Source organism: Prunus mume, linkage group LG6 (genome assembly GCF_029339155.1).
Source record: "Prunus mume cultivar Tortuosa linkage group LG6, ASM2933915v1, whole genome shotgun sequence".
NCBI classification, from domain to species: domain Eukaryota; kingdom Viridiplantae; phylum Streptophyta; class Magnoliopsida; order Rosales; family Rosaceae; genus Prunus; species Prunus mume.
The window spans coordinates 6005742-6031674 of record NC_142703.1 but is presented as its reverse complement, the minus strand read 5'-3'; the positions used below and the strand labels follow the sequence as shown (position 1 = coordinate 6031674).

General features: G+C 40.1%; 1 protein-coding gene and 1 pseudogene across 4 annotated transcripts; both read right to left on the bottom strand.

Annotated features, from left to right (window-relative positions):
- Positions 1 to 7438: 7438 nt before the first annotated feature.
- Positions 7439 to 16848, bottom strand: LOC148915945 (TMV resistance protein N-like). Of its 3 annotated transcripts, none has more exons than XM_089055570.1 (6): positions 16083 to 16848; positions 14830 to 15937; positions 14437 to 14712; positions 13333 to 14307; positions 12545 to 13256; positions 7439 to 8532 (listed from the first exon to the last, which is right to left on the bottom strand). In XM_089055570.1, the coding sequence occupies exons 1-5, from the start codon at positions 16580 to 16582 to the stop codon at positions 12576 to 12578; spliced, it is 3540 nt and encodes a 1179-aa protein (XP_088911696.1). In that variant the 5' UTR covers positions 16583 to 16848; the 3' UTR covers positions 7439 to 8532; positions 12545 to 12575. The 3 variants fall into 3 exon arrangements, with proteins under 3 accessions (XP_088911696.1, XP_088911697.1, XP_088911695.1); XM_089055571.1 differs by lacking the exon at positions 7439 to 8532 and having other exon boundaries at positions 12226 to 13256; positions 16083 to 16282; positions 16359 to 16482; XM_089055569.1 differs by lacking the exon at positions 7439 to 8532 and having other exon boundaries at positions 12226 to 13256.
- Positions 16849 to 23665: 6817 nt separating this feature from the next.
- On the bottom strand, positions 23666 to 25186 carry LOC103341930 (THO complex subunit 7A pseudogene; annotated as a pseudogene). Its single transcript, XR_016128108.1, has 3 exons — positions 24935 to 25186; positions 23888 to 24465; positions 23666 to 23794 (listed from the first exon to the last, which is right to left on the bottom strand). The product of XR_016128108.1 is annotated as a THO complex subunit 7A pseudogene (transcript).
- Between the last annotated feature and the right edge of the window lie 747 nt (positions 25187 to 25933).

Below are 25933 nucleotides of genomic sequence, written 5' to 3'. Positions count from 1 at the left end.
GAAATAGAATGATTTCAAGTCTACACTAATGAGGCATTATATCCTTCCATACATCAAGGAGAGGGAGAAATTAATTTGCAACCCGAGTATGGAGAAAGACATACTCGTTTACCTCCCGGGCCTTGGAATTTGTCAAGAGCAGAGAATAGAGAGGTTTGCAATTCTTTCTATGGTATGAAGGTCCCTGAAGGTTATTCTTCAAATATAAAAAATCTTGTATCTTTACAAGATTCAAGACTTCTTGGCCTTAAATCACATGATTGTCATATCTTAATGCAACAATTGCTCCCTGTGGCAATTCGTTCTGTTTTGGAGAAGCCTGCAAGGTATGCAATAACTCATTTGTGCTTCTTCTTCAATGCTATATGTGCAAAGACTGTTGATGTTTCCAAGTTAGATAAGTTGGAAGAAGATGTAGTAGTTACTTTGTGTTTGCTTGAGAAGTACTTTCCCCCTTCATTCTTTGATATCATGGTTCATCTAGTAGTACATCTTGTCAGAGAAGTTCGTCTATGTGGGCTAGTATATTTTAGATGGATGTATCTGTTTGAAAGATATATGAAAGTGCTAAAGGGGTATGTTCAGAATCGTACTCGTCCCGAAGGTTGGATTGCTTGCGGTATATAGCTGAAGAAGCTGTAGAGTTTTGTACCGAGCATTTATCTGATGTTAGTACAGTTGGAGTGCCTTCAACCCAAAAGATGGGAGTTTCAAAGCCATTATCAGGTTGCACAGTGAGCGTAGTTGATCGGGACTTGTTGAACCAAGCACATTTATATGTCTTGGAGAATACGAAGGAAGTCCTACCTTATATCGAGTAAGTATGAGTTTTATTCTTTAAGTTTCCATTTTAAATTATTTCTTATGTTTATCTTATATGTTTGGGACCGTAATGCTTGAATTTTTCGTGCCATATAGGCAATATATGATCCACATCAAGACCGCTTATCCAAAATTTAGGAAGAGAACAAAGTGGCTGCAGGATAAGTACAATAGCACTTTCATTCAATAGCTACGCTTCAAGGTATATGTTATTGAATAACATATTAGACTTTTAATTTTCTTCTTTCTATGTTAGATTGAATTAAGATATGATTAATTTGCAGGTTCAAAGTGAACTTAATGAGGAAGACAATCATGGCGTATCAGAAAATTTAAGGTGGCTAGCAGCTAGTCCAAACATGGCAGTGCCATCATATAGGAGCTATCTTATTAAAGGTATTAAATTTAACATCAAGGCACAAGATGATGTGCGGACAACTCAAAATAGTGGAGTTTATTTATTTGCACATACCATGCAAGTTGCTAGTGCTAAGGATAAAAACTCAATTCTCTCAAATATGGGTTTCTATGGTGCCATTCAAGAAATTTGGGACCTTGACTACCAAAACTTTACAATCCCAGTCTTTAGGTGTGATTGGATAGATAGTACTTCTGGTCTTGTAGATTTGAGTAAAATTGGACATAGGAATGACCAATTTGTTTTGGCTTCTCAAGTCAAACAAGTATTTTTTGTTGACGACCCGATGCATCGTGGTTGGTCGGTAGTGTTATCAATGCCTAATAGAGAATATAATGATGTTATTGGTGATGATGATGTCTTAGGTGATGTGAGAATTGAGTGTGAACCATTTACTAGAGGGATGCCAAATGTTGACACATTTGATGAACTAGTGGGTGAGTTTGGGAGTCAAAATATTCGAGATGGGTGTGAAGATATATGGATTGAATGATGCTTATGTAATTGGCAGTGTATGACATTAATTTTGTAATATATTGTAATTTGATTTCTTCACTTTCATTATACAGGTTTTGGCCACAAAACAATCAGTACAAAAAATACTAGTTCAAGATTACAAACACGACGGTTTATAAAAATGTGAAAAACATTACAAACACGACGGTTTATAAAAATATGAAAAACAAACGTATGTTCTAATAAAAAATGACGTTTTGGAGCATTCAACGACCGCAATATATTTACCGACGTCTTAAAGCAACGTAACAAAGAAGAACCACGACGCTATTGTGAAACAGTTATTAAGGATATCACGTCGGAGAAGCATAAAGAGCCGCCATGTAATTCCAAATAACACGACTCCAATCCCATAATACCGACGTCTAAAAGACGAGATATCTAACCTGAACGTTATACAAGACGACGTCGTCTTAACTTTACCACGTCGCATGTTATTTCATAAACGAAGTGGAAAAGGATGAATTCACGACGTTAAGATATATTTGGACGTCGTTCCTTTACAAAAACAACGTTATATGAATGTATCCACGTCTCTTTTCTTATGATAATGTCGTTAAAATTTCTTTACACGGCTAATATCGGATTAACAACGCCGTCTAATAGGAATTAGGCGCGGTATTTTTTAATGATAGCGTATATATTATGAAACACTGCTGGCTTTTGAATGATAACGACGTTGTATATTGACGACAACGTCGTCTTTATAAATTAATATGTCGTAAGTAATGACCCCAACATATTTTCCACGTCATTTATTTTAAGATCGTGTGGTTAAAACTAGTTTACACGGCGGTAAACTGAGAAACCTTGCCGTGTCAGATCCATTACACGACGATTTTATTTTAAGAGATGACGTATAAATTCTGTAATACGGCTCTCAATTATTTGTAACCGACGTTGTTTAGTAGTACAACATCGGCAGTTTAAATATAAGCGTCGTAAGTAATGACCTAAACATCTATTTCCACGTCATCATTAACAGATAAATAGAAGTAGAAAATTCATTTCACGACGGTTGTTAAAAAGATACTGACGTAGTAGGAGTCAATAACGTCGTCGATTATGTATTTAAAGACGTCATATTTTTATTTATCGTGAAAGGTATATTTAACGGCGCTGGGTTTTAGTTCTCGTCGTTGTATGTATATCTTGCCATGTTCTGTTAATATATGTCATATGTTTCCTCTTTAACGACGTTTTTTGTTAGAATTGGTCGTCTATTCTCATCCTCGACTGTTTTTATTATCTCTTTTTCCATTACAAAGACGTCGATTATTATTTGTTAATGACGTTGTTCGTTTTAACAACGACGGTGATTTAGCGTCGTGATTTGACACCCAAATAGATGTCGGTCGATTCCACGACGGTTTGAAAACCGAATACACGACGGTGAATTCCCGTCATCTTTATCCTTTTTTGTAGTAGTGAATGTCTCACAGTAGCTTGTGGACTATTCTTTGAACTTTCGAAATGTTTCTCTTGGAATCTGAGTTGGAGATTTTGATGCATGAAAATAGACTTCTCCATAGTTATGTTGGAACTAGTCTTGTGCCATTTGAAGGAAAAATGAATTTTTGGTGCAATTTCAAAGTAAAAGTTAAGCTGCTGGAGCTGTGCAGTCCCTGCTGCATGGGCTGTTTTAGGAATCTGTTTGACATGATTTCCTAGCTCGAAATGCAATGAAATTTTGGAAAAATGAAGCTTGATATGTCTAGTTCTAATCTGGAAAGTTTGGGATTTGTTGGCTGTAAGCTTGATTTATAGTAATTTTCTAAAGATGGGATGTTCCAGCTGGAATGGTTGGAAAGCTTATGTATAAGTTTTGCTGGGCATGCTTCTTTTTGTTGAGAATTTGGCATGTCCTTTCAGTTGGCATTGAGTTCTGATCTGAGTATTGCTAGAGCATGTTCTTGAACAATATTGTTGTGAGAGCATGATATTGAAAGGTATTGTCATAAGAGCATGAGTTCTTCAATTTGCTTGAAATGCCCGAATTGCTTGGAATGCTTGAATGAAATGAAATTTCTTGGCATGTGGAATGGTTTCAAGCCTTGTGAATTTTTTCAAATGCTTGACACATGAGTTTGCTTGCATTCTGAGAAAATTATGCTTCTGGCGCCTCCATTTGTGTATGAGTACCTTTCCGGCGTCTGATTTTGGCTAACATATTCTTTTGTTTAGAAGCTCCAAAGCATGAGAAATCTAATTTTCTAGGATTTTGATAGCATGAAAGTGAGTTTTGGTCTCTTGCAACTTGTCTTTAAAAAATAAAAATAAAATGCTTCAATAGCAATTATGCTTCCGGCGCCTTTTCATTTACTTAGTTCCTTCAAGCACCTAGTCGATACCAACGTACTCCCTTGTTTCTTTTTCAAGATTGATTGAGAGGTTCCACAACATGAGAAATGCCATCTTCTTACTAATTTGCAAGGAATTTGGCAGCATGAAGGTGAGTTTTGGTTGCTTGCACCTTGACTTCCGTTATGAAGGCTTTTGGAAGATTTGAAATTGGCAGAATGTTTGAAATCAGGCATGTACTAGAAGGATGTTTGAAATAGGGCTGGTGCTGGAAATTCTTTGCTTGTGGAGTTGGTGCTGGAAGAATGTAACTTGGCTTGTTTCAAAAAAGGGGAAATAGAAAACTGTTTCTCACCATAATGCAAGACTATCTAGGTTTGTTGTAATCAAAGAGATGATTTATACTGTGTGGCAAAAAAGGTAGATGGTTTGCTTGTTTGGATGGCATGGTGTCCTTCCTCGAATTTGCTTGGCATGAAGCCCCCAATTCAGCTTGTTGGGGTTAGCAATTGGTTGTAGAGTTGGGTTATATTCTCAAGGTCGAGAAACAGAGTAGAGGCCTGCTTGTAAATTATTATTTTTTTCTTGCAACTTGCTTCAAAGAAGATCTTTGGAAGAAGTAGACTGAAGATGAGAAGGAAGAGGCTAAGCGAGTTGCTAGAAGAGATTCATACAGCTTGTTTTCCTCCAGATAAGTAACAAATAGTTTGCTTTCCTCCAAGAGGAAAACTGAAATTTACAACAGCTTCTGGATTCTTGTCTCTCTCTTTTGCTTGGCATGAAGCCCCCAAGTCATTTGGAGTTTGCATGTGCTGTTTGCTATGATGGATTCTCTTAAGCCCCCATAGGCCTTTCATAAGATGTTTTGTCCGAAAAGGTATATCTACAACATAAGAGAAAATATTAGATATACTTTTGCATCTTTTTCTTTTATTTAAAAAGAACAACAGAACAAAGCAAAATCAAAGAGAATGCTCTTATCTTTAAATTTTGCTGTAGTGCAATTGCATGAATAAAGCTTGTGATTTTTCAGGAGCCACTACAAGACTAATGGCCTAGTCCCCACTGGAGTCGCCATTTATGTTGGGGTCTTTTTCGTCCGAAGGCTCATCCGGGCTTTGTTGATTTTTGGATCGTCATAGAGTGATGAATGAAGACTTCATTGCCCCTTTGTCTGAGTTAGCAAGAACTAGGCCCAAAGTATCCCGAGGGAGAAGCAAGTCCCGGGAGTACTTTGTTCTTTTTCCGGGCCTGCAGTGTTTCAGTGTTGACGTTTCCTGCAGCTCGACGAATAGTTGAAGATGACTTGTTGATGTTGATATGAGATTATATGAGCTTGGCATGAGAGCTTGGAGTGTGGGAGCTAAAGACCCACAAGTTTAGCAAATGAGAATGCATGTGCTTGGCTTGGTGTTGGATATGTTTGAGTTTGATGTTGATAATTTGTTGTTTGTGGCTATGGCTATAGGGATTTAAGAGTTTCAAGAGAAGGAGGATGGAAGGAAAAGCTTGAGGTTTGAAGGCTATGGTGTTTAAAGCTTGGAAGGAAGGAAAATCTTGGAGCTAGGTGATGCTTTATGGGAGTTGATGGCTGCTGGGATGCTTGCAGCAGCCGAGTGAGGAGTGTTGAAGAAAATTAGAAGTCTGGAATGCTTCAGTAGCTGAAGAAAGGTGAGTTTTCATGGTTGTTGAGAAGCTTGCAACAACCAAGATGAGTTTTTTTTTGCTGAGAAATGCCTCCTAATTTATAGAAGGTGAAGGCTCTCCTTTATTTCCAATAGGTAAAAGAGGTGCTGGAACCAGCCTATTTTCAATGGTTAAAGGAAGCATTGGGGCATGCTATTTTCCAGCAGGTAAAGCTAGGCATTGGAAAATGACTATTTCCTATGGGTAAAAGGAAGTGTTGGAAGTGGCTTGTTTCTAGTGGGTAATAGAAAGTATTGGAAAAGGCTTGTTTCTAACCGTTAAAGCTAGACATTTGGAAAATGACTATTTCCTATGGGTAAAAAGAAGTGCTTGAAAAAACATCTCATTTACTCACCCACATTAGAGAACTGTAAGTAATGGGCTTGGACTTTGGTGCTCCCAAGTAGCTAGCCCATAGTCTCTATTATCCAAGAGCTTCTATGGGCCTTGTGGACTCCGTAACCTTCCGCACCACAATCCCTCATGCAAGCCCCGTAAACCACATGACTTGGGTTCATGTGAGCTTAGTAAATGATTGGCATAGGAAAAATGTATTATTGATTTGGCATGTCATGTACACTATTTATATATTTATTTAATAAATTAATTCCCAAAATACAGCTTGAATTAACGCATGACCAACATTATATGTTATATTGGGCTTTGAATGTTTTTGGGCTTCTCGTGACTTTTTTGGGCCTCAACACTAGTAATATTCGAATTGGCAATTCCCCATTACGTCCCATTACAAAAATACTAATAGAAAATAATATTAAATGAGGAAAAAAGTTATAAACTGTTGGTGGGAGTCATCCTACACAGCTAGAAGCCACTTAACAATGTATTCATATGAAATATTTATTTTATTCTCTCATCATACCTTGCAGACACATTTCCAACATAAGTTAATTAATGCTCAAAGTCCCAACAGAAAAGAGAGGCCGCAAATTTCTATTATCATCCCAACTCTCCAAGCATTGAACAAACCAATGAAAACAGGATATGAGAAAAGGAATTAAAGTTGTACGGTAGTGCTAGACTTTAAGGACGGTGAGTTGTGATTAAGGAAATTTAAAATTATTTAAATCACTATGCTAAACGACACTAACACAAAATTAATCGAACTTATCAAGTCATCAGCCTTTCAAATTAACAAAAGAATGTCATGGCACCATTTTCTCCAACTCCAACTACTTCCTCTGTCTTCTTCTCTAATTATCATCTTCTTTTGCATTAGTTAATGACTTGATAAGTTTGATTAAAAATAATCGTGTAGAAAGGACTGGTGGGTGGAAATAGCAAAATTATTTTTATTTTGGGTGGTTTTGAACGAACCCTAAAATTAATTGAATACACTCTACTACCAAATTATTCATTGAATTACTAAGTTACTCTAATATAAAATGACCAAAGAGGATATATTGAATTGTGAAACGAATGTAATTTTAATAAGTACACTCTATTTAATTATAGGGTTCATTTAACAACACCTCTTTTTTTTTCATTTCTTTGTTTTTCTTTTTCTATTTTTTTAAAAGACTTGCTTTTTTCTTTACAATTCCTCAACAACCTTTCTTTGGGGTCTTCTGGTAAAATAGTTAAAAAGAGCCTTCAGAACAAGACGCAAATTATGAGCTTTGCCCAACTGGGTTTGATCAACATTCGTCAATCCTTTTTGGGTTATGTAGAAAAATAATATATGGCAGAATAATTCTCATTGATACATGAATGTGTATATATACAATTTACAATCCTTGAGTAGAAAGGATTCCTCCTACAGGTTAGGAGTACAATCGTACAATCACAATTTAACTCTAACTACTTTCCTAGTTGTCTAACACTCCCCCTCAAGTTGGAGAGTGGATGTCAAGAACGCCCAACTTGCGTAATATAGTCGAAAATTTCTCCTTTCCAAGAGGTTTTGTAAACAGGTCCGCCAACTGGTGTGCCGTACCAACATACTTGGTAGTTATAGTGCCATCAACAATTTTATCACGTATAAAATGACAATCCATCTCGATGTGGTGAGTACGCTCATGAAAAACAGGGTTGCCGGCAATATGTAATGCTGCTTGGTTATCACAAAATAGATCAAATGAACCAGTTTATCTCACAAAATAGATCAAAGGGAATGTTCAAGTCCTTCAATAGAAAACGTAGCCAAATTATCTCACAACAAGCACCTGACATAGCTCTATATTCCGCTTCAGCAGAAGAAAGTGAAACAGTTTTCTGCCGTTTTGTCCACCATAAAATCAAAGAATTTCCCAAGAAAACACAATAGCCGGTAGTCGAGCGACGAGTAATAGGACAACCCGCCCAATCAGAATCACAAAAAACAGTCAACTTGATTTGATTGTCGAACGGAATAGTAAGCCTTAACGGAGTAGACTTCAAATAACGAACGATTCGAAGCGCAGCATGCATATGTGGAGCACGCGGCTCATGCATAAACCGACTTAGAACATGTACAGAATAGGTGATATCCGGCCGAGTTATTGTGAGATAAATTAACTGTCCTACTAGACACCAATACTTTTCAGGATCCTTGAGGAGTTCCCCTTTATCAGATAATTTTGTATCGTCCATAAGAAATGCAATGGGCCGGGCTCCCAGGAAGCCATAATCTTTGAGAATCTCTAATGCATATTTACGTTGAGAAATATAGATGCCACGTTTAGACCGAGAAACCTCGATACCCAGAAAGTACTTTAAATCGCCAAGATCCTTAATCCAAAAGTGATCATAGAGAAGAAGTTTTAGAGAATCAATTGCACGCACATCATTGCCTGTTATCACAATATCATCCACATAAATGAGCAAGGTTGTAAAAGAGGTACCTGACTTTTTCGTAAACAATGAATAGTCAGCCTTAGATTGTTGAAACCTAGCAGAAAGAATGGCACTACTAAACTTGGCAAACCATTGGCGAGAAGCCTGCTTGAAACCATAAAGAGACTTGTGGAGGCGACACACAAGATTCTCCCCCTGTCGCCAAAGACCAGGATGAGGAAACATATAGATTTCCTCATCTAAATCACCATGCAAGAAAGCATTACTGATGTCGAGTTGGTGAAGGGACCAAGATTGACTAGCAGCAAGGGCAAGAAGACAGCGTACAATGATCATCTTAGCAGTAAGGGAAAAAGTGTCATGATAATTGATACCTGCGGCCTGGTTAAAACCTTTGGCAACCAAACGGGCTTTGTAACGCTCGATGGAACCATCGAAATTATGCTTGAGCTTGTACACCCATTTACAATCAATGGGAACTTCACTGGGGGGCAAGGTAGTTAGGGTCCAAGTACGGTTGGCATGCAAGGCATCCAACTCCTCATTCATAGCATGGCCTCAGTTAGGATCACTGGCAGCTTCTGCAAAAGAAGATGGTTTGACACCTCGACTCACAGAGTAGATATATGAAAGATGCTGTGGAGATAAGCGGTGGTAAGAAACATAATCACAGAGGGGATACCGCGTACATTTGAGAGAACTTGGTGGCAAAAGAGAAGATGGGTGTGGTGGCAGAATCACCTATGAGCAAACGTAGTCCTTTAAATAATGTGGGGGTGTATGGGAACGCAGGAAGACACACGAGTAGGCTAATTGGGTGCAGCAGAAGGCACGGGTGGTAAGGTGGCAGGATATGGTGGAGGAGTTGTTGGAGACGTGGGTGGTGAAATAGGAGCAGACGGGGTGGTGGGAAGAGAGGTGTCAGGGAGCGGTGGAATAACGGGGGCCGGTGGTGTAGGGCCCTGGGGAGGGGGAAATTGGATGTCTAGGGATGGGGGAATGGGAAAGGAGACACTAGTAGGTGGAGAAGCCATGACAGGTGGAGTGGGAGGGGAAGCAAAAGGAATCGAGTCCTCATGGAAGATGACATCCCGACTAGTGAAGGTGCGATGTGTGTCAAGGTCATAGAGTTTGTAAGCCTTTTGGCCATCAAGGTAACCAATGAAGAGACAATGATGAGCCCTAGGAAAGAACTTAGTGAGAGGAAGAACAGAGGTGGCATAGGCTAGACAACCGAAAATACGGAAGTGAGCATAAAGCGGAGGTTTATTGTGGAGGACCTCGAAAGGTGTTTTGTTATTGATAAGGCGGGTAAGAAGAAGATTGATGGTATAGGCAGTAGTAAGAACACATTCGCCCTAAAACTTGAGGGGAATGTGTGATTAAAACCGAAAGGCCCGAGCGATTTCAAGAAGGTGTCTGTGTTTGCGTTCAACAACGCCATTTTGCTGGGGCGTGTAAACATAAGAAGTTTGGAAAACAACCCCATGGTCAGCGAAAAAATTGCGAAGAGAATAAAATTCCCCGCCATTGTCAGTACGGATGCTTTTCATGTTAGTGTTAAATTGGGTAAGAACATAGGCAAAAAAATGTTTGAGAATTTTTTGAGTGTCAGATTTATGCTTCATCAAGAAGACCCATGTAAAACGAAAAAAATCATCCATAATAGTCAAAAAATAATGAGCGCCAGTGAGAGAAGATTGACGATTTGGACCCCAAATATCACAATGAATTAAGGAAAAGGAAAAGTCGTTGAAATTGAACTTAAACCAAAAGGTTGACAAGTTTGTTCGCCAAAGGACAAACATCACAAACATGACTAGAATCCAAAGAACATTTAAGAAAATGAGGGGCTAAAACTTGTAAACGAGCTAAAGAGGGATGACCAAGGCGCCTATGCCAGAAGGAGGGTGGGATGGTGATGGTGTTGTAGAGAGGTTGGCAGGTGGGGAGAGAGGCAAGGGTCGCAAGGGCTGATACTATTCACATGAATAGTAACAACCCTTGCCCTTTGCTTGCCCTTTGTCATTACAAATAGGTCGAGGTGCTCTAACAAATTACTAAAAAAATAAAATTAAAAGCTTTTTAGAGTTACAGCACACGTCGTTTTGGAGTTGATTGACTTGTCCACGCCCCAGTTAATGTCAATCTCTCAAATGGTGCTTCACTAATTAACCTAATGAATTTATACAGCACATGTGGAAGTTAGCTTAAGAAAGAAACAATTTAAGCATAAATAGATGTCCACGCCCAGTTAATGTCGTTCTTTCTTCAAGGATCAGAAGAGGGAGAAGGTTGGGTAAACACCAATGCCCCAATTGGATCTCTAGTTCGTGCGAAGACTCGTTCAATTTTCGGGCAAAATTGAGAGTTGGGTCAGGTTGAAAATGGCTAGCGAGCGCGGGCTAGGCCCTGGTGACTTGCTTCTTCTATTCCAATTTGTAGTTTGCGTAGGCGTGCCACTATTGGGGATGAGACCAGCCTAATAGACTTGGGATATGTGATGTAGAATGCCTTGTTTGATGGGTTTGCGCTTGTTCTAGACCTCTAATCAAGCCATTGTGCTCTAGGGGGTATTGGCTCAAATGAGTTCTTTTCTATGCCTCAATTAAGAGGACTTCAATATTCTTTCAATCGTGCGTCTATGGCTTGGAAAGTACGAAATGTACCTAGCCAATGAAAATCCAATGTTGTGGTCAATGTTCCCTTGATTGAGTTCATAAACCTAATTCAGGCCTAAGATAACCTTGGATTGGGTTAGGACTTAGTTAATTCGGGCCCAATGGTTTGACTCGGGCCTGAATAAGCCTTTGTTTTCGAGCTAAGAAAGCCCTATTTGGACCTAAAAACCCTTATTTTGGGTATGTCCAGTAATGAACAGTTATATTGCTTTGAAAAGTACAAATTTGAATATAAAGTGCGAGAAGGTAAATGACTGGAAAGTAAGGTGCAAGAACGGTAAATAGCAGAGAAAGCAAAGTTACAAAAGCTAGAGCAGTGGAAGATAAGCACAAGAGTTGTCAACTAGTTATCTGGGTAGCAAGTTGGCTATTTGAAAAGCCTGAAATTTGTTCAAGTGTTTACAAGACATTGCGTTTGATTTTTTTGGAGAGAGAGTACTCGAGTGCTGCTGTTGAGCCTTTATATTTATAGGCAAAATTTTCCAACGATGACGGTGAAGGCTAGAGGAGAATACTTGAGTGTTATCCAAAGTCTAATGTCCTCGTGAGTCGATCCATATGCAGGAGAAAAGGTATCTTAGATGAAAATACTAGTTTCAAGTGATGTCCTTTTGATTTGTCGTCCTTTCACAGCTAGAAAACCATTCGAAGATGGCTCCTCTTGGTTTTGTGTCAATCACCACCTGCTTCCTCTTTGAGAGAGATGGCAGTCACGCTACTCTTCTGGCGAAAACCTACCTTTAGAAAACCACATGGGTTAACTGGTAATGGTTACCCATTTTTCTAACTTTAGTGTGGGTTAAGGCTGAGGTTTTTCGAGATATGGGTCTTCAAGTGGATTTTACCAGTTAATGGCCCATATCCAAAAAAGCCTTTTTAATTGGTTTGTACAAAATGAAACCGGGCTTGGGTTTTATGTAACGTTATTTGAATAATAAACCAACTTTGGTCCATTTTCCAAATATGATACAAACCACAACAAAACAAGATTTACAAGACTACACACACTAGTACAACCCATCCTGCATATATGCATTTCAATTGAATTTAAATATAACATAATTGGAGAAATATTTTCGTCCAACCTAATAGGATAAAAACTGAAGCGAAAGAATGAATTTGTGGAAAATATACCACATCTATGACAGGTTCTTGAATTGTTCTAGTATTGTATAAGATAATGGGAAAGTGAACCAATGATGTGAATGAATTAGAAATATATGTAGAGGTAAAAAAGAGAGTGAATCATGTATATGCTAAAATGTCCGCATACAAAAAATAATAATAATAATTATGTGATAATATGGGAAGCGTTAGCAATACCAACCTTTCAAGTCTTCCTTTGAGGCACTGGACAGTTAGTCTTTCATTCTTTTGCAGAGTTCTTTGCCAAGGGTACCAATACCGCTTGGTCCTGTCTCAGTACAGTACTGTTCACGTGTTCGCTTAGTGATGGCCCCTTGTACCTTGTCTGATTTGTCAAAATCACAATCTGTAACGTCCTCATAAAAAGAATTCTTTTTGTTGGAATATTGTTTCATTGTTCGGTTGAGCTCTTCCGTGTCGTGTTCGTACAGTGTGCGGACTCCAAACTTCTTCACCTTCAACCATGCCTTCTCTCCTGGATAAGATGTTACGACTGCATAATGAAACCGAATCTTATTGTCCCAGCATTTCTCCCTCCAATATGTCCCAGGTCTCCCTTTTTGTTTCCTAAAGAGATGTTTCCTAGACAGGAGTATCAACCAAAGGTGATCGGACGCTACATCCTTTATCCCAATAGCAAAACCCGGACACGCACAGGTGTTACTTAAATCATAAACGCAAAGAAAATTGAGATAATTAGGGTTCGTAGCAGTAGCTGAAATTTCTTGAGCAGGTCCAACTAGAGCACAAAAGGCAAACCCCACCCACTTGCTATTAGAATCCGAAGGTAGAGTCTCAATTAGTGGGTCTCCCACACTTTGTTTACTGAACCACTCAGGAATTTCACTTCCAGGAATTACAACACTGAAGTAGATCAAAGAACGAGGACTTTCCTGCACCAAAGGAAGGATATAAATAGTACTACACAACTAAAGAGGGAAGGAGGGAGAGAGGGAGAAGGAGAAGTACCTGAAGGAATTTCTTCACCGTTAAATATATTATGAAACTGGAACCTTGATAGTCAACCAAACTGAAGCAATTGCAAGAATTAATCCTACCAAACTGGAACTTTGTTACGCCGCACATCCGTGGTAGATCTGGGAATACTTTCAAGGAAGTACAATTATCCGTGTCTACACAAAACAAAACAACATCTTCAGGTTTGACAATTTTTGAAGCCATTTGCAATCCGCTGTTTGATGGAAAGCTTGGCAATTTCTGAAGCCATTTGCAATTATTCAATGTGAACGTCCTAAGCTTAGAAAGCCCACTGATGCTTGCAGGAAGGCTAACAAAATGGTTTCCACCAAGATTTAAATTTTCTAAAGAGGACAATAAACCAATATCTTCAGGTATTGCTCCTTCATAAAGATTGCAGTCCCTCAGATTTACATGCTTCAAAAAGCGTAAATCTTTTAAGGAAGCTAACACCAGACTCACAGGGTCAGGATTCTTTCTTGGAAATAAGCCAAAAGTGAAGAAAGAATGCCATGATCTAGGCAGTTCGATATTTTTCACTGGAACCAGGGCGGATGACGCATCTCTCATAGAAATTCCACTCATATCAATCTCCTTCAAACTCGGGATCAAAGGTATCATTGATGAAGGCATTTGCTCAACAGCAGTGAAGCTTAAAGAAAGCTTCGAAAAATTCTTCATTTCTCCCACAAATTCTGGAATCTTTTTCACTTTTGAGCACCCAGAAAGATCAAATGTTTCAAGAGATTCCAGTTCAACTTCACCTGGGAGACTCTTAATGCTTTTACAGTATTTAAAATTCAAAACTCTTAGTCTTTTGAGAGAGGCAATGGATGGATGAATCTTGACAATATTAGTACAACCTTCAAAAACCAGCCTCTCAAGATTCTGAGTACCTGTGAAATCCGGGGTCCTTGTCAAGTTCTCGGAGTAACTAAGATCAATAGATTTCAACTTCACCATGTACTGTACAAAACATGAAAATGGTAGATTAATTAACTTCCAAGAACTTAGACCCAAAAAAAAAAAAAAAAACTTCCAATAACCTTACAAAATTTATTGAAATTGAAAAGAACTATCTCTACAAAGGTCTACCTTTATTCCATTCCAAAGGTGATCAATTTTGCTATGCTGCAGACGAAGTTCCGCAAGTTCAACAGGTTGAAAACTTGGTGGCAGACATTTGGAGGGATACCAACTCCATTCCAGAAACCTTAAGGAATTGGGAAGATACTTTGGGCCCAAAGAAAGGTGCAAATTATTAATCTTGAGCAACCTTAGTTTACACATCTTAGTGAATGCTTCAGGATTCCAGTGTGCCGCTTCAAATTCATGCAAGCATAGGACTATGCCTTCAATGGCTTCCGTTCCCTTGTAAATAGGAATAAAAGTAAAGTTAATGTCATAATCAAGTCTCTCTTATCACGTTTAATGGAATTATAGTATGTTATCCAAGGCTTTGGTATTTTATTTTGCACAACTTCTTACCGTATTGTTCGTGAGTACATGATGGATGTCACTGTGAAGCCACAAGCGACTGCGACCACCTGGCTCGTCAAAAGACTCTAGACGAACAATCTCCCATGCCATTTCTTGTATCAAATCATGAACAGACAGACTCTCGTTTGAAATAGACAAGAGAGATTTCTCAATAAGAACATGTATCACAATACGAGAGCCAACAAAACCACAACTGTCTAGTATTTCAATCACATCTTCCTTGTCACCAAACTTATGGAAACATGCAACATCAAGAAAAATTTTCTTCTGCATTTCCTCTAGTCCATCATAGCTTATTTTCAAAATTTCAAAACTTTTTCTGTCAGGAGCTTGCTTCAGTTTCTCTAGTGCACTCTTCCATTCATCTCTACTTCTTTTGTACAAAAAAGACCCCAAAGTTTTAAGAGCTAATGGAAGACCTCCTGCGTAGTTTATGAAATTTTTAGACAGTTCTAGATAATCTTCTTCGAGGTCATCTTTTCTGAAGGCCTTCCTACTAAAGAGATAAAGAGCTTCGTCTTGGGTTAATCCCCTGACCTTATATACTTTCTCTATCCCATGTTCGACTAACAAGCGTTCATTTCTAGTTGTAATGATGATTCTACTTCCCAAACCAAAGCAGTCTTTTTCTCTTATCAACATTTCCAGTTGGTCTGATTGATCTACATCATCAAGAACGAGAAGAACCTTTTTATTACAAAGACACCTCTTTATCATAGTAAATCCACTATGAGCATCATAAAATTGTATATTTTTTTCCCTCAAGATATTGGAAAGAAGCTGTTTCTGTAAAGGAACTGCACCATGTGTTGCACAAACCTCTCTGACATTTGCAAGAAAGCTGCTACCTTCAAAATTATGAGAAATTGTCTCATAAACTAATCTAGCAAGGGTTGTCTTACCCATTCCGCCCATCCCCCAAATCCCAACAAAGCGCACATCATTTGCGTTTGTATCTAAATGGAGATCTATTTCCTTTAGTTTAATATCAAGTCCGACCAATATCTCTGACTCTGAGGAATCTAACAATGAAAATGTGGGATGCACTTTATCCCACACTGCATCAACAATATTTTTGATAAGCTCTGTATCATACCTAGAAACAGAAGAAGAAAAAATCATCAGATGAATATGTGTCAGTTGTTGAATATGTCATAAATAAAGTGCATGACAAATTCTGAAACGCGATATTTTTTAGTCAAGGCTTATTAGCTATGTGTCAGTTGTTGCTTCATGCTTACCTATAATCCTTTGAATTCCACCCAGCAAGATTAGCAACTTTTTTTAAAGCATTTCTCCACTCAAGCACCCCCTCTCTGTCTTCCCCACAATTCCTTTCATGGTTAACGAGGGCTGTCCCAAAACTCCCCCGTTGATGCCGTACATCAGAGGGATCCACATCATAAAAGATTGGGAAAATTCTCTCCTTCTCTTTCATGGACTGAACAATATGGGTTAGTTCACGCAAACACCAACTTGAAGAAGCATAGTTTGTTGAAAGAACTATGATTGCAAACCTTGATTGTTCAATCGCGGTGAGGAGCTCCGGATTGATTTCTGTCCCTCTTTCAAGATCTGGATCATCCCTGAAAGTTCTAATTCCTCGCCAGTCCAACTGTTTGTATAAATAGTCTGTAAAACCCCTGCGAGTGTCTTCACCCCTGAAACTCAAAAACACTTGGTATTTCCATGGACAAACTGAAGTAGCTGAAGTGAAGGCCCTTTGGCTGCTCAATGCCATTGGAAAGTGGTTCCGAGGAATCTTTTCTCAGCACCGGATCGTGGAACTAGAATGATTAGAAAGATGGTAGTTCAATGGCACCAATTGAAATATGGAAAAGAAAAATCAACACAGAGAAGAGGTTTCAGGGAGGCAACGACAAAGACTTCAGCAATGTTTCATCATGGTGAGTTGCGAGGAAAAGATGCCCTTGTCATTAACTAATGCAAAAGAAGATGATAATTAGAGAAGAAGACAGAGGAAGTAGTTGGAGTTGGAGAAAATGGTGCCATGACATTCTTTTGTTAATTTGAAAGGCTGATGACTTGATAAGTTCGATTAATTTTTGTGTTAGTGTCGTTTAGCATATTGATTTAAATAATTTTAAATTTCCTTAATCACAACTCACCGTCCTTAAATAAATAATATGTTAAACTCAAGGAGTAGGGGAAGTATACATCAGAGAAGACTTTGTTAAGATTAAAGTCTAGCACTAGCATACAACTTTAATTCCTTTCTCATATCCTGTTTTCATTGGTTTGTTCAATGCTTGGAGAGTTGGGATGATAATAGAAATTTGCAGCCTCTCTTTTCTGATGATAATAGAAATATTTCATATGAATACAATGTTAAGTGACTTCTAGCTGTGTAGGATGACTCCCACCAACAGTTTATAACTTTTTTCCTCATTTAATATTATTTTCTATTAGTATTTTTGTAATGGGACGTAATGGGAAATCGCCAATTCGAATATTACTAGCATGAAGGCAGGAATGGGAAAAAACTTAACAGGGTTAAGGATGACTCCCTTGATTCACCTCATTGTTATTCCTACCTCCACACTATTTAAACTTACCAAGTTTCTAAATCCATGATCTTTATTTTGGATATGATTAAGACCAAAAAAATTTATTTTTATTTTGGGTGGTTTCAAACTATTCATTGAATTACTAATTTACCCTAATATAAAATGACCAAAGAGGATATATTGAATTGTAAAACAAATGTAATTTTAATAAGTACACTTTACTCAATTAATTTTAGGATTCATTTAACAACACTCTTTTTTTCATTTCTATGTTTTTCATTTTCTAATTTTTTAAAAGACTTTTTTCTCTTTACAAATGCACAACAACCTTCCTTTGGGGTCTTCTGGTAAAGGAGTTAAAAAGAGCCTTCAGAACAAGACGCAAATTATAAGCTTTGCCCAACTGGGTTTGATTAACATTCGTCAATCCCCTTTTGGGTCAAATAAACTTGGAGTTTTTACACTTTGTTTTCAATATTTTGACTTTAAAATTGCGTACAGTTCATGTCCTCCTCCATTCTTCGTTTATTTCTTCCCATGTGTAAATTTTTTTGGGAATTTCCTTTTAACACGTGAATGATCCTATATCTAAGTGATATTGAAAAATTTTCTTCCTATTTTCCTCGGGATCTTTTACTGCCTCTGCCAGATTCTGCTTTGGATCATCTCATTTAAATCCATTGGTTGAGAATAAGTCTTAAGAAGAAAAAAACCAAATATGCAAATTATATCTATGTGGGTGTGGGTGTGTGTGTGTGTATATATATATATATATATATATATGTTAAGGACAATCATTATATCATTTTGTCTTTTATTTTATTTTATATTAAAAGCGATATTGGGGAAGGAGGGTTTTTCACACAAACACTGTCAATGTGTCAAGGTTCAAACTTGAGACCATTGGTTTGCAAAATCAAGTCCATTTCCACTAGGCGTTTATATCAAAAATAAAAAATAAAACATAATTTCTTTCAAAATCTGTACAAATATGGTTGGTTGATGATATTAAGCTCATGTTCATGAAACCATTAGTTTGGAAGCAAAATGAAATTTGAAACATTATGTCCCTTTTCACTGGGCTAAGCATCGTTGACCATTTTATCTTATTTAAGAGTATTAATGTTGGGGTTGTTAGAGTTTTTAGTTGAATTAGTTAAAGTTTATTCAGTTAATAGTTCCTATTATTTAGGATATGTAGGTAGAGTCTGATCTTTCCTGACAGGACCGTCCCGAATTTCCGGAACCCGAGACGAACCCTGCGGAGACCCCGGCATCACACCCACGTCGGGTTTACTCCTTAAATCTATGTCCTCGTTTACCATAGAGGATTAAGGGCACGAGACTTTCTGCGAAATTTCGGCAGAGTCTCCCCTGTAAATTGAACATTTCCCCAAAATTTCCACCTGCATAAAACACATTTATAACCCAACCGGCAGCATGCACAATATAATCTCATGCAATTACATAAATGGCCTCCGGCCTTCAAATGATTCTAGCAAAACTGCCCACAAAGTTCTTTCAATAACTTAATGCATCAAACATGCATATACCAAATTCAAAATCTAATCACGCACACCTTCACCCACTTAGTCCTCAAGACCAATATCAATTCAACCAAGTTTCAGGACCAACAACAAGGGTCCGAACCAATCTCAATAAGACCACCTAAGTGGGGTCTAATCTGTGGCTGCACCTAGTAACTTCAGGCTGCCTACGTACCCTACTAAGGGATCAAGCCACACGTAGCTCTTTCGTATCTATCCTGGCTCCTAATATCAAATAAACCATTACCACCACACAAATACATATATTCTAGGATTTATCCATCACAACTCATCAAACACAATCACAATATCACCCTTCATACGACGGGACGCACCCGGCCTCGTATGGGGCCTGCCAACACGCCGGCTAATCCAAAGACGCGTGCGACCTCACACTGGCCTCGGCTACATTCTCACCAGCCCTCACACAACCATACTCTCCCTCATACGTGCGGGACGCACCCGCCACGTGATGGGTCTGCAATCACTCGCCGGCTAATCCAAAGATGCGTGTGACCTCACACCGGGCTCGCTACATTCTCACCGCCTCGCTCGCTACATTCTCACCACCATCACACAATCACATCTCCTCATACGCCGGGATGCACCCGCCACGTATGGGGTCTGCCAACACCTTTGCCTTTGCTAATCCAAAGACGCGCGTGCGACCTCACACCGGGCTGCCATTCTCACCACCGGCCGGCTACATTCTCACCAGCCATCACACAATCACATCTCCCCTCATACGTCCGGGATGCACCCGCCACGATGGGGTCTGCAACACGGGCTAATCCACAGACGCGCGTGCGACCTCACACCGCTGGCTACATTCTCACCAGCCTCGGCCTCGGCTACATTCTCACCAGCCATCACACAATCACATCTCCCTCATACGCCGAGACGCACCGCCACGATGGGGTCCGCATCAACACGCCGGCTAATCCAAAGACGCGTGGCGACCTCACACCGGGCACGGCCACATTCTCACCGCCTCACACAACCATACCTCCCTCATACGTCGACGCACCGCCACGATGGGGTCCGCCAACACGCCGCTAATCCAAAGACGCGTGCGACTCCACCGGGCTCGGCTACATTCTCACCAGCCCGGCCTCGCCATCCTCACCACCATCACACAATCACATCTCCTCATACGCCGGGACGCACCCGCCACGTATGGTCCGCCAACACGCCGCTAATCCAAAGACGCGCGTGCGACCTCACACCGGGCTGCTACATTCTCACCAGCCCTCACACAATCATACCTCCCTCATACGCCGGACGCACCCGCCACGTATGGGGTCCGCCAACACGCCGGCTAATCCAAAGACGCGCGTGCGACCTACACCGGGCTCGGCTACATTCTCACCAGCCGGCCAGCTACATCCTCACCACCATCACACAATCACATCTCCTCATACGTCCGGACGCACCGCCACGTATAACCGCCAACACGCCGCTAATCCAAAGACGCTGCGGCGACCTCACACCGGGCCCGCTACATTCTCACCAGCCCTCACACAATCATACCTCCTCATACGCCGGACGCACCGCCACGATGGGGTCTGCAACACGCCGCTAATCCAAAGACGCGTGCGGACCTCACACCGGGCTGGCTACATTCTCACCACCCTCAACATGATCACAATATGGAGGGGTACGTGGGGTAGTGCGTATAGCACTGTAAGCTAACATTCAATCGCTTTATTTACTTTTAAACATCCACACAATTGAATATATAAAATATAAATTCTACTCCTATACAAACCTCAACCCTGGCATAGCATCTGATAATTTCCGCAATTTAAATCATAACATAAAATCCTAAATCCGCATATAAACCATTTAACTCGACAACGCCCAAGACCTGTCACTGAGGTCATTCTAACCCTCCTGGGATGATAGAACTACACAACGAAAGTCTAGAGGTCAACCCGGGGTCAAACTACCCAACTTGGTCAAACAAGCCCGCGGGGCCCACGACCTCCAAATCATGATCCGACAGTTCCTATAGGTTCTACAGGCTCTAGGACACACGTCCTGCAAGTTTGGAACAGATCGGACGGTCGGATCGCTCACGATCGCACGATCGAACGGTCGCTAAAACCCTAACCCTAGGGTTGGCATTTTCGGAGTATCCGGGACTCCATTTTACGATCCATCAAATCCTACACGATCCTGGTAATACCTAGATCAACATATTATAATTTCAGGACCATCCAACGGTCCAAACCTAGCGAACCCGGAAAATACGCGATATGCGATATCCGTTCGGAACTCTAACGGTATCCAAAATGAGATCCGAGCACACCTACGCGCTCATGACATCGAGAGGATTGCAATGGGACAAAAATGCCCCTCAGCTACAGTGCCCACGCGCCGCCACACGCCGACGGCAGTGGGTGTCTAAAGCGATATCGCATCGCCGAAAACTTCCAAATCGAGAGCCAAGACTCCTATCCTAGGTAATACCCTAATTTGGAGTCACTTTTGTTCTTGGACATACCCAAAAACTGACCGGAAGTGGCGGAATCGGAGGCCGAAAACCGGCCAAACTTCCCTCTCTTAATCGATCTCCAAAACGCATAAATCTCCCGAATCTAACCCAACAGGCAGCAAGAACAGCTCGAGAGGTTCAAGATCCATACCTGGATCGTCGGAAATGGTGGCGGATGACGACAAACGGAGCCGGCGGTTTCGCCAAAACCGCGCGATTCGAGCTTTTTCCGCGGATTCGGCGGTTGCTGCCGTCGGGATGGTCGGGAAAGGTTCTTGGGTGACGGCGTTCGAACCCGACGGCGGGTGGCCGGTGGTGTACCGTGGAGGCGGCGGTGGCCAAAACAAGCCGTCGGTGAACAGCTCGGGGAGGGTGTCGCGAAGGAGAAGACCGAGAGAGAGAGAGACAGACGGGGGCAGTTCCGTCTTTTAACCAAAAATCCATTTTCCAAATATTTACGATTATGCCACTGAGCTTCTTCTGATCATATCTCTCTCGTTACAACTCCGATTCGAGCCCACTACGTGTCTACGAACTCCTCTCACCGTGCTCTACGCAACGGTACAACCGGAATTCCCAAATTCCTTCCGGATAAGAAAATGACTAAAATACCCCTATCCCACGGGTAATTTCTCAATTCCACTTAAATAAATTAAAACATGGGATAAATTTGGGGTCGGGGTGTTACATTTTCCTTAGTCAGTTACCACGGTATTAGGATCAGTAAAACGTGGGTTGTTTGTTTCAATCTTATCTCTTTGTAAGACTCTAGAAAAATCTGGAATTGGGCTTTTAAAATCGCATGATTTCACTTTTTTTCATATTTCAAATTTTGATGATATTTATTTCTTTTGATGTTTGATTTAACATTGCATAAAGTTACATTAAACAGTTTCCCAAACTGATTTTTTTAAAATTAAGTAAGCTAGTGGTTTGGATTAATCAAGGCGGTCCTCTTATATATGTCTGATATGAGGAATAAATCTTTGATATGGTATGATGAAATTAGGATATCAAAATCACTATAATCTTGTTGAATAGGTTAGCTAGGCTTCATGACCAAAACACTCAAGAGGGATAAACTCCACAAGGAAAGTAAGTACTCGCACGGATTGACTAATCAAACCCATCAAGCATAAAACATGAGTTTACACTCCTTTCAGAATGCAGAGCTCATTATTCTTATAAGTTGTATGAATCATAGTTTGACAACCTTTTAGATGATGCAATCCTCTTGATATATTAATACATTTTATACACTCGTGCATCAATCTAGAGTTGTACACTCTAGTGGTTGAGATTCACCACTCACTATTGAAGATTAAATTGCCAAGTCTTGGTAGAGGTTGTGATATGCTTATAGCAAAGGGCATTCATGACTTGTATCTCACACACATAAGACATACTAGTCATGTTCATCAGAGCTAAAGACTAACATGTACGTATGTTTAACTCGAGCACGTACACTAAAGCATAACAATCATCCATACCTCTCGAGCAGTTCTACAACCAACAGCATACTATAGCCTCGTAACAATCATCTTTTAATCATCACTGCAGATAAAGCTAGATTACAAAAATAACTGCTAATGTCTTACTTGAATAGTAAAAGCTAAAATGGAGAGCAATTACTACACCTAACTCCTATGCTCAAATTCTTTGACAGCATAGGCAGATTACTGTGAAATGACTTTTATTTTATTTTTACTAAATTTGTTATACATATTAAGTAACTCTAACACACTCTGACACATTGAAAGAGTTATAACAGATTCTTTGACATCATATACATACTCTCTCAACTCAATGTAGAGGAACAGGGAAACCAAATCTACCATGGAGGAAGACTTGTTTAGCAAACGTTTAGTCTCCCCACTACCCTCTCTGGTGATCAATAGTTATACCCTTCTCTTTGTAAAGCAAACACAAATACAACTGTTTATTTGACACTACCCAAAAAAAAAAAAGGATGCATTTCCAACTTCTCAATATTTATCTGGATGCAAACTGTTATATTACACTCAAATGCAATGTACACAAGCATTAGGTTTATACAATTAGCTACATTGAAATTGATCCAAAAAGAAGTTCTGGCAAAGTTCTACCCATCATGTGAACATGGTGAAGCAGTATGCAAGAAAATCTACAAGTTGAACAAAATTAAGAATATCGCTGACATATTGCAACTCAGAGAGCACCACTCTTACATTCTCTTCACAATCAAGAGAGATCATGCATAGAAAAACACAATCTTACAACTGCAAAACCAAGAGATGCATGGGTTCTGAGCCCCCCCTTGCATCCTCCATTCCGTGTTTGTGCGCTTTCTCCTCAATCAAACTCTTCTGCTCTTCCTCTATGGTGTTCTGCAACTCATCCACCTGCAAAAACATCAAATACAACCAAAATTAAATCTAACTTCAAAAACGCAGGCAACATAATCGAAAATTGGGGAATTGAATAGAGCTGCATACCACATGCAACAGCAGAGCAAACTGCTTCTTTCGAGCTCCGATCCTTGAACTTGCCGTGTTCTCAGCGTCCAAAGCGGCAATCTCTTTCTCCAAATCGGATATGATTTTGAGCGTTTGGACCGAGGCGGTTGCGTAGCGATCATTTTCCGATCGCCTCACACTCCTCCTTCTTTCGATTTTACTCTCCTCAAGTCGCTTCTTCAAAGAATTCAATGTTGGTCTGCGCTTGCACTATCTCGCGATTTATCTCCTCCTCAACTCGTCCGAAATTGTGCTTCTCGAGATTCGATCCACAACCGCTTTGCTCTTGAGGAGCGGAATCTCGAAAGGTGCTGAGTTCTTGGAGGAAAGCTTTGGCGGCTTGTCTCGATCCGCCATAGTTGTCCTCATTCTTGTCGAGCTCGACGAGCGTGGATGTGAACTTCTTCGGAGCTTCTTCAATGGGGTTCGCCTCTTGTGGTTGTGGTTCGAGTGAGAAGTCTGTGCTTGATGATTACGTCATCTTGAGAGGCCCGAACGCGTAGTTGGCCGCCACGGCCTCTCCTCGCCGAAACCTTTCTTCCTTTTACGACATCGAAAAAACGTGGTGATTTTAGTGTCGGATAAATTCGATTTGCAATTCATCCTCAGAAACACAAATCTTAATTCTGTTTGTGAGATCCAACGGTGAAGGATGACGTTTGTTGTGTTTGCTCAAGGTTTATCGAACCGTAGTGTATTACAACAACCTCCATCCACAGTAAGAGGAGGTGTATTTTTAAATGTAAAGCCTTTTTACATCCCATTTACACCTTAGGAAATTCCATATGAACCCCATAAATTGCTCTTTACACTTCATAATTTTTTACACCCCACTAAATTTTAATAAAATTTCAAATTACTCATTAAACCCCTTTTTTTTCCCTAAATTGCCCTCATGAACCCCATTCCCAAACTAACCACTGAAAACCCCCTTCCCTTTCAGACACATCCCATCCGAAATCAAACCCCACCCCATCTGATATCCAGCCCCATCCCATCGAAAATTCTCTCCTCTTGCAGACACACCTCATCGCACACCTCATCAGATTTACAACAACCTCCATCGCAGAACCATCGAAGAACCCATCCCTTTGCCATCGCCTCCAGCGCAAAACCATCGAAGAACCCATCCCTTTGCCATCGCAGACCATCTTTGCTCACCACCGAACCCCCATCTCTGCAAACCACTGAACCCCATTGCACAACCCAGCAAACCCGAACCCATCTCCGAAACAGAGCCATCACACCCATCTCCATCTCTGCAAACCCGAAAGCCATTGAAGGTCAAGTTTTCACAAATCCTTATTCAAGGTTTGATTTCAAATTTGATTTCTATATTTACGTTTCTAAGTGTTGATTAAGCCTACGTTTGATTTCACTTTTGAAAAGCCAAAGTCTGATTTTGATTTTGATTTTGATTTCAACATTGTGGGTAGTTCGAACTTGGTTTTACGAAACTGGATTCTAGTTTCGGTGGATTGCCACCGAAATAGTTACATTGTTCAGTAGTAGTCCACCGAATTTGAACCTGAGTTGTATGAAAATTTATTTTACTTTCGGTGGGTTACCACCAAACTCATACCTTGTTTTGGTGGTAGTCCACCGAATCTGTTTCTATTTTTCAGGGGACTCCCACGAATTTCTTTCGGTTTTTCATGGTACTCCACGAATATGTGTTCTTTTCAGTGATAGTCCACCGAATTTATTTCCGTTTTTAGTGATTATGTATCTGAATCGTTCTTGAGTGTGTACTTAATATTTTTTATTATTAGATATGAAAAGGACTCATAGAGGTACTACTGAAGCTTCATCATCCCGACCAAATAGACAGCGTCCCACGGCCTCAACGAGGAGACAGAGAGCGGCTCCCCAAGATCACATTGAGGATACTACAAAGGTTGAAGATGTAGTTGCTACTCAGGATAGTAATGTTGAGGTACATGCCGAGCCTACTGAGCCATCTCGAGTAGGTCTCATTGATCCATCTTTACTTACGAGTTTTAAAACTCATATAGCAGCTGCAAT

Coding starts and splice junctions, on each gene's coding strand:
- LOC148915945 (XM_089055570.1), bottom strand. CDS start 16,582: ATGGCATTGAGCAGCCAAAGGGCCTTCACTTCAGCTACTTCAGTTTGT. Junction 15,938..16,082: donor TGGAATTCAAAGGATTATAG/GTAAGCATGAAG, acceptor TTCTGTTTCTAG/GTATGATACAGAGCTTATCA. Junction 13,257..13,332: donor CGGTGAAGAAATTCCTTCAG/GTACTTCTCCTT, acceptor CCTTTGGTGCAG/GAAAGTCCTCGTTCTTTGAT.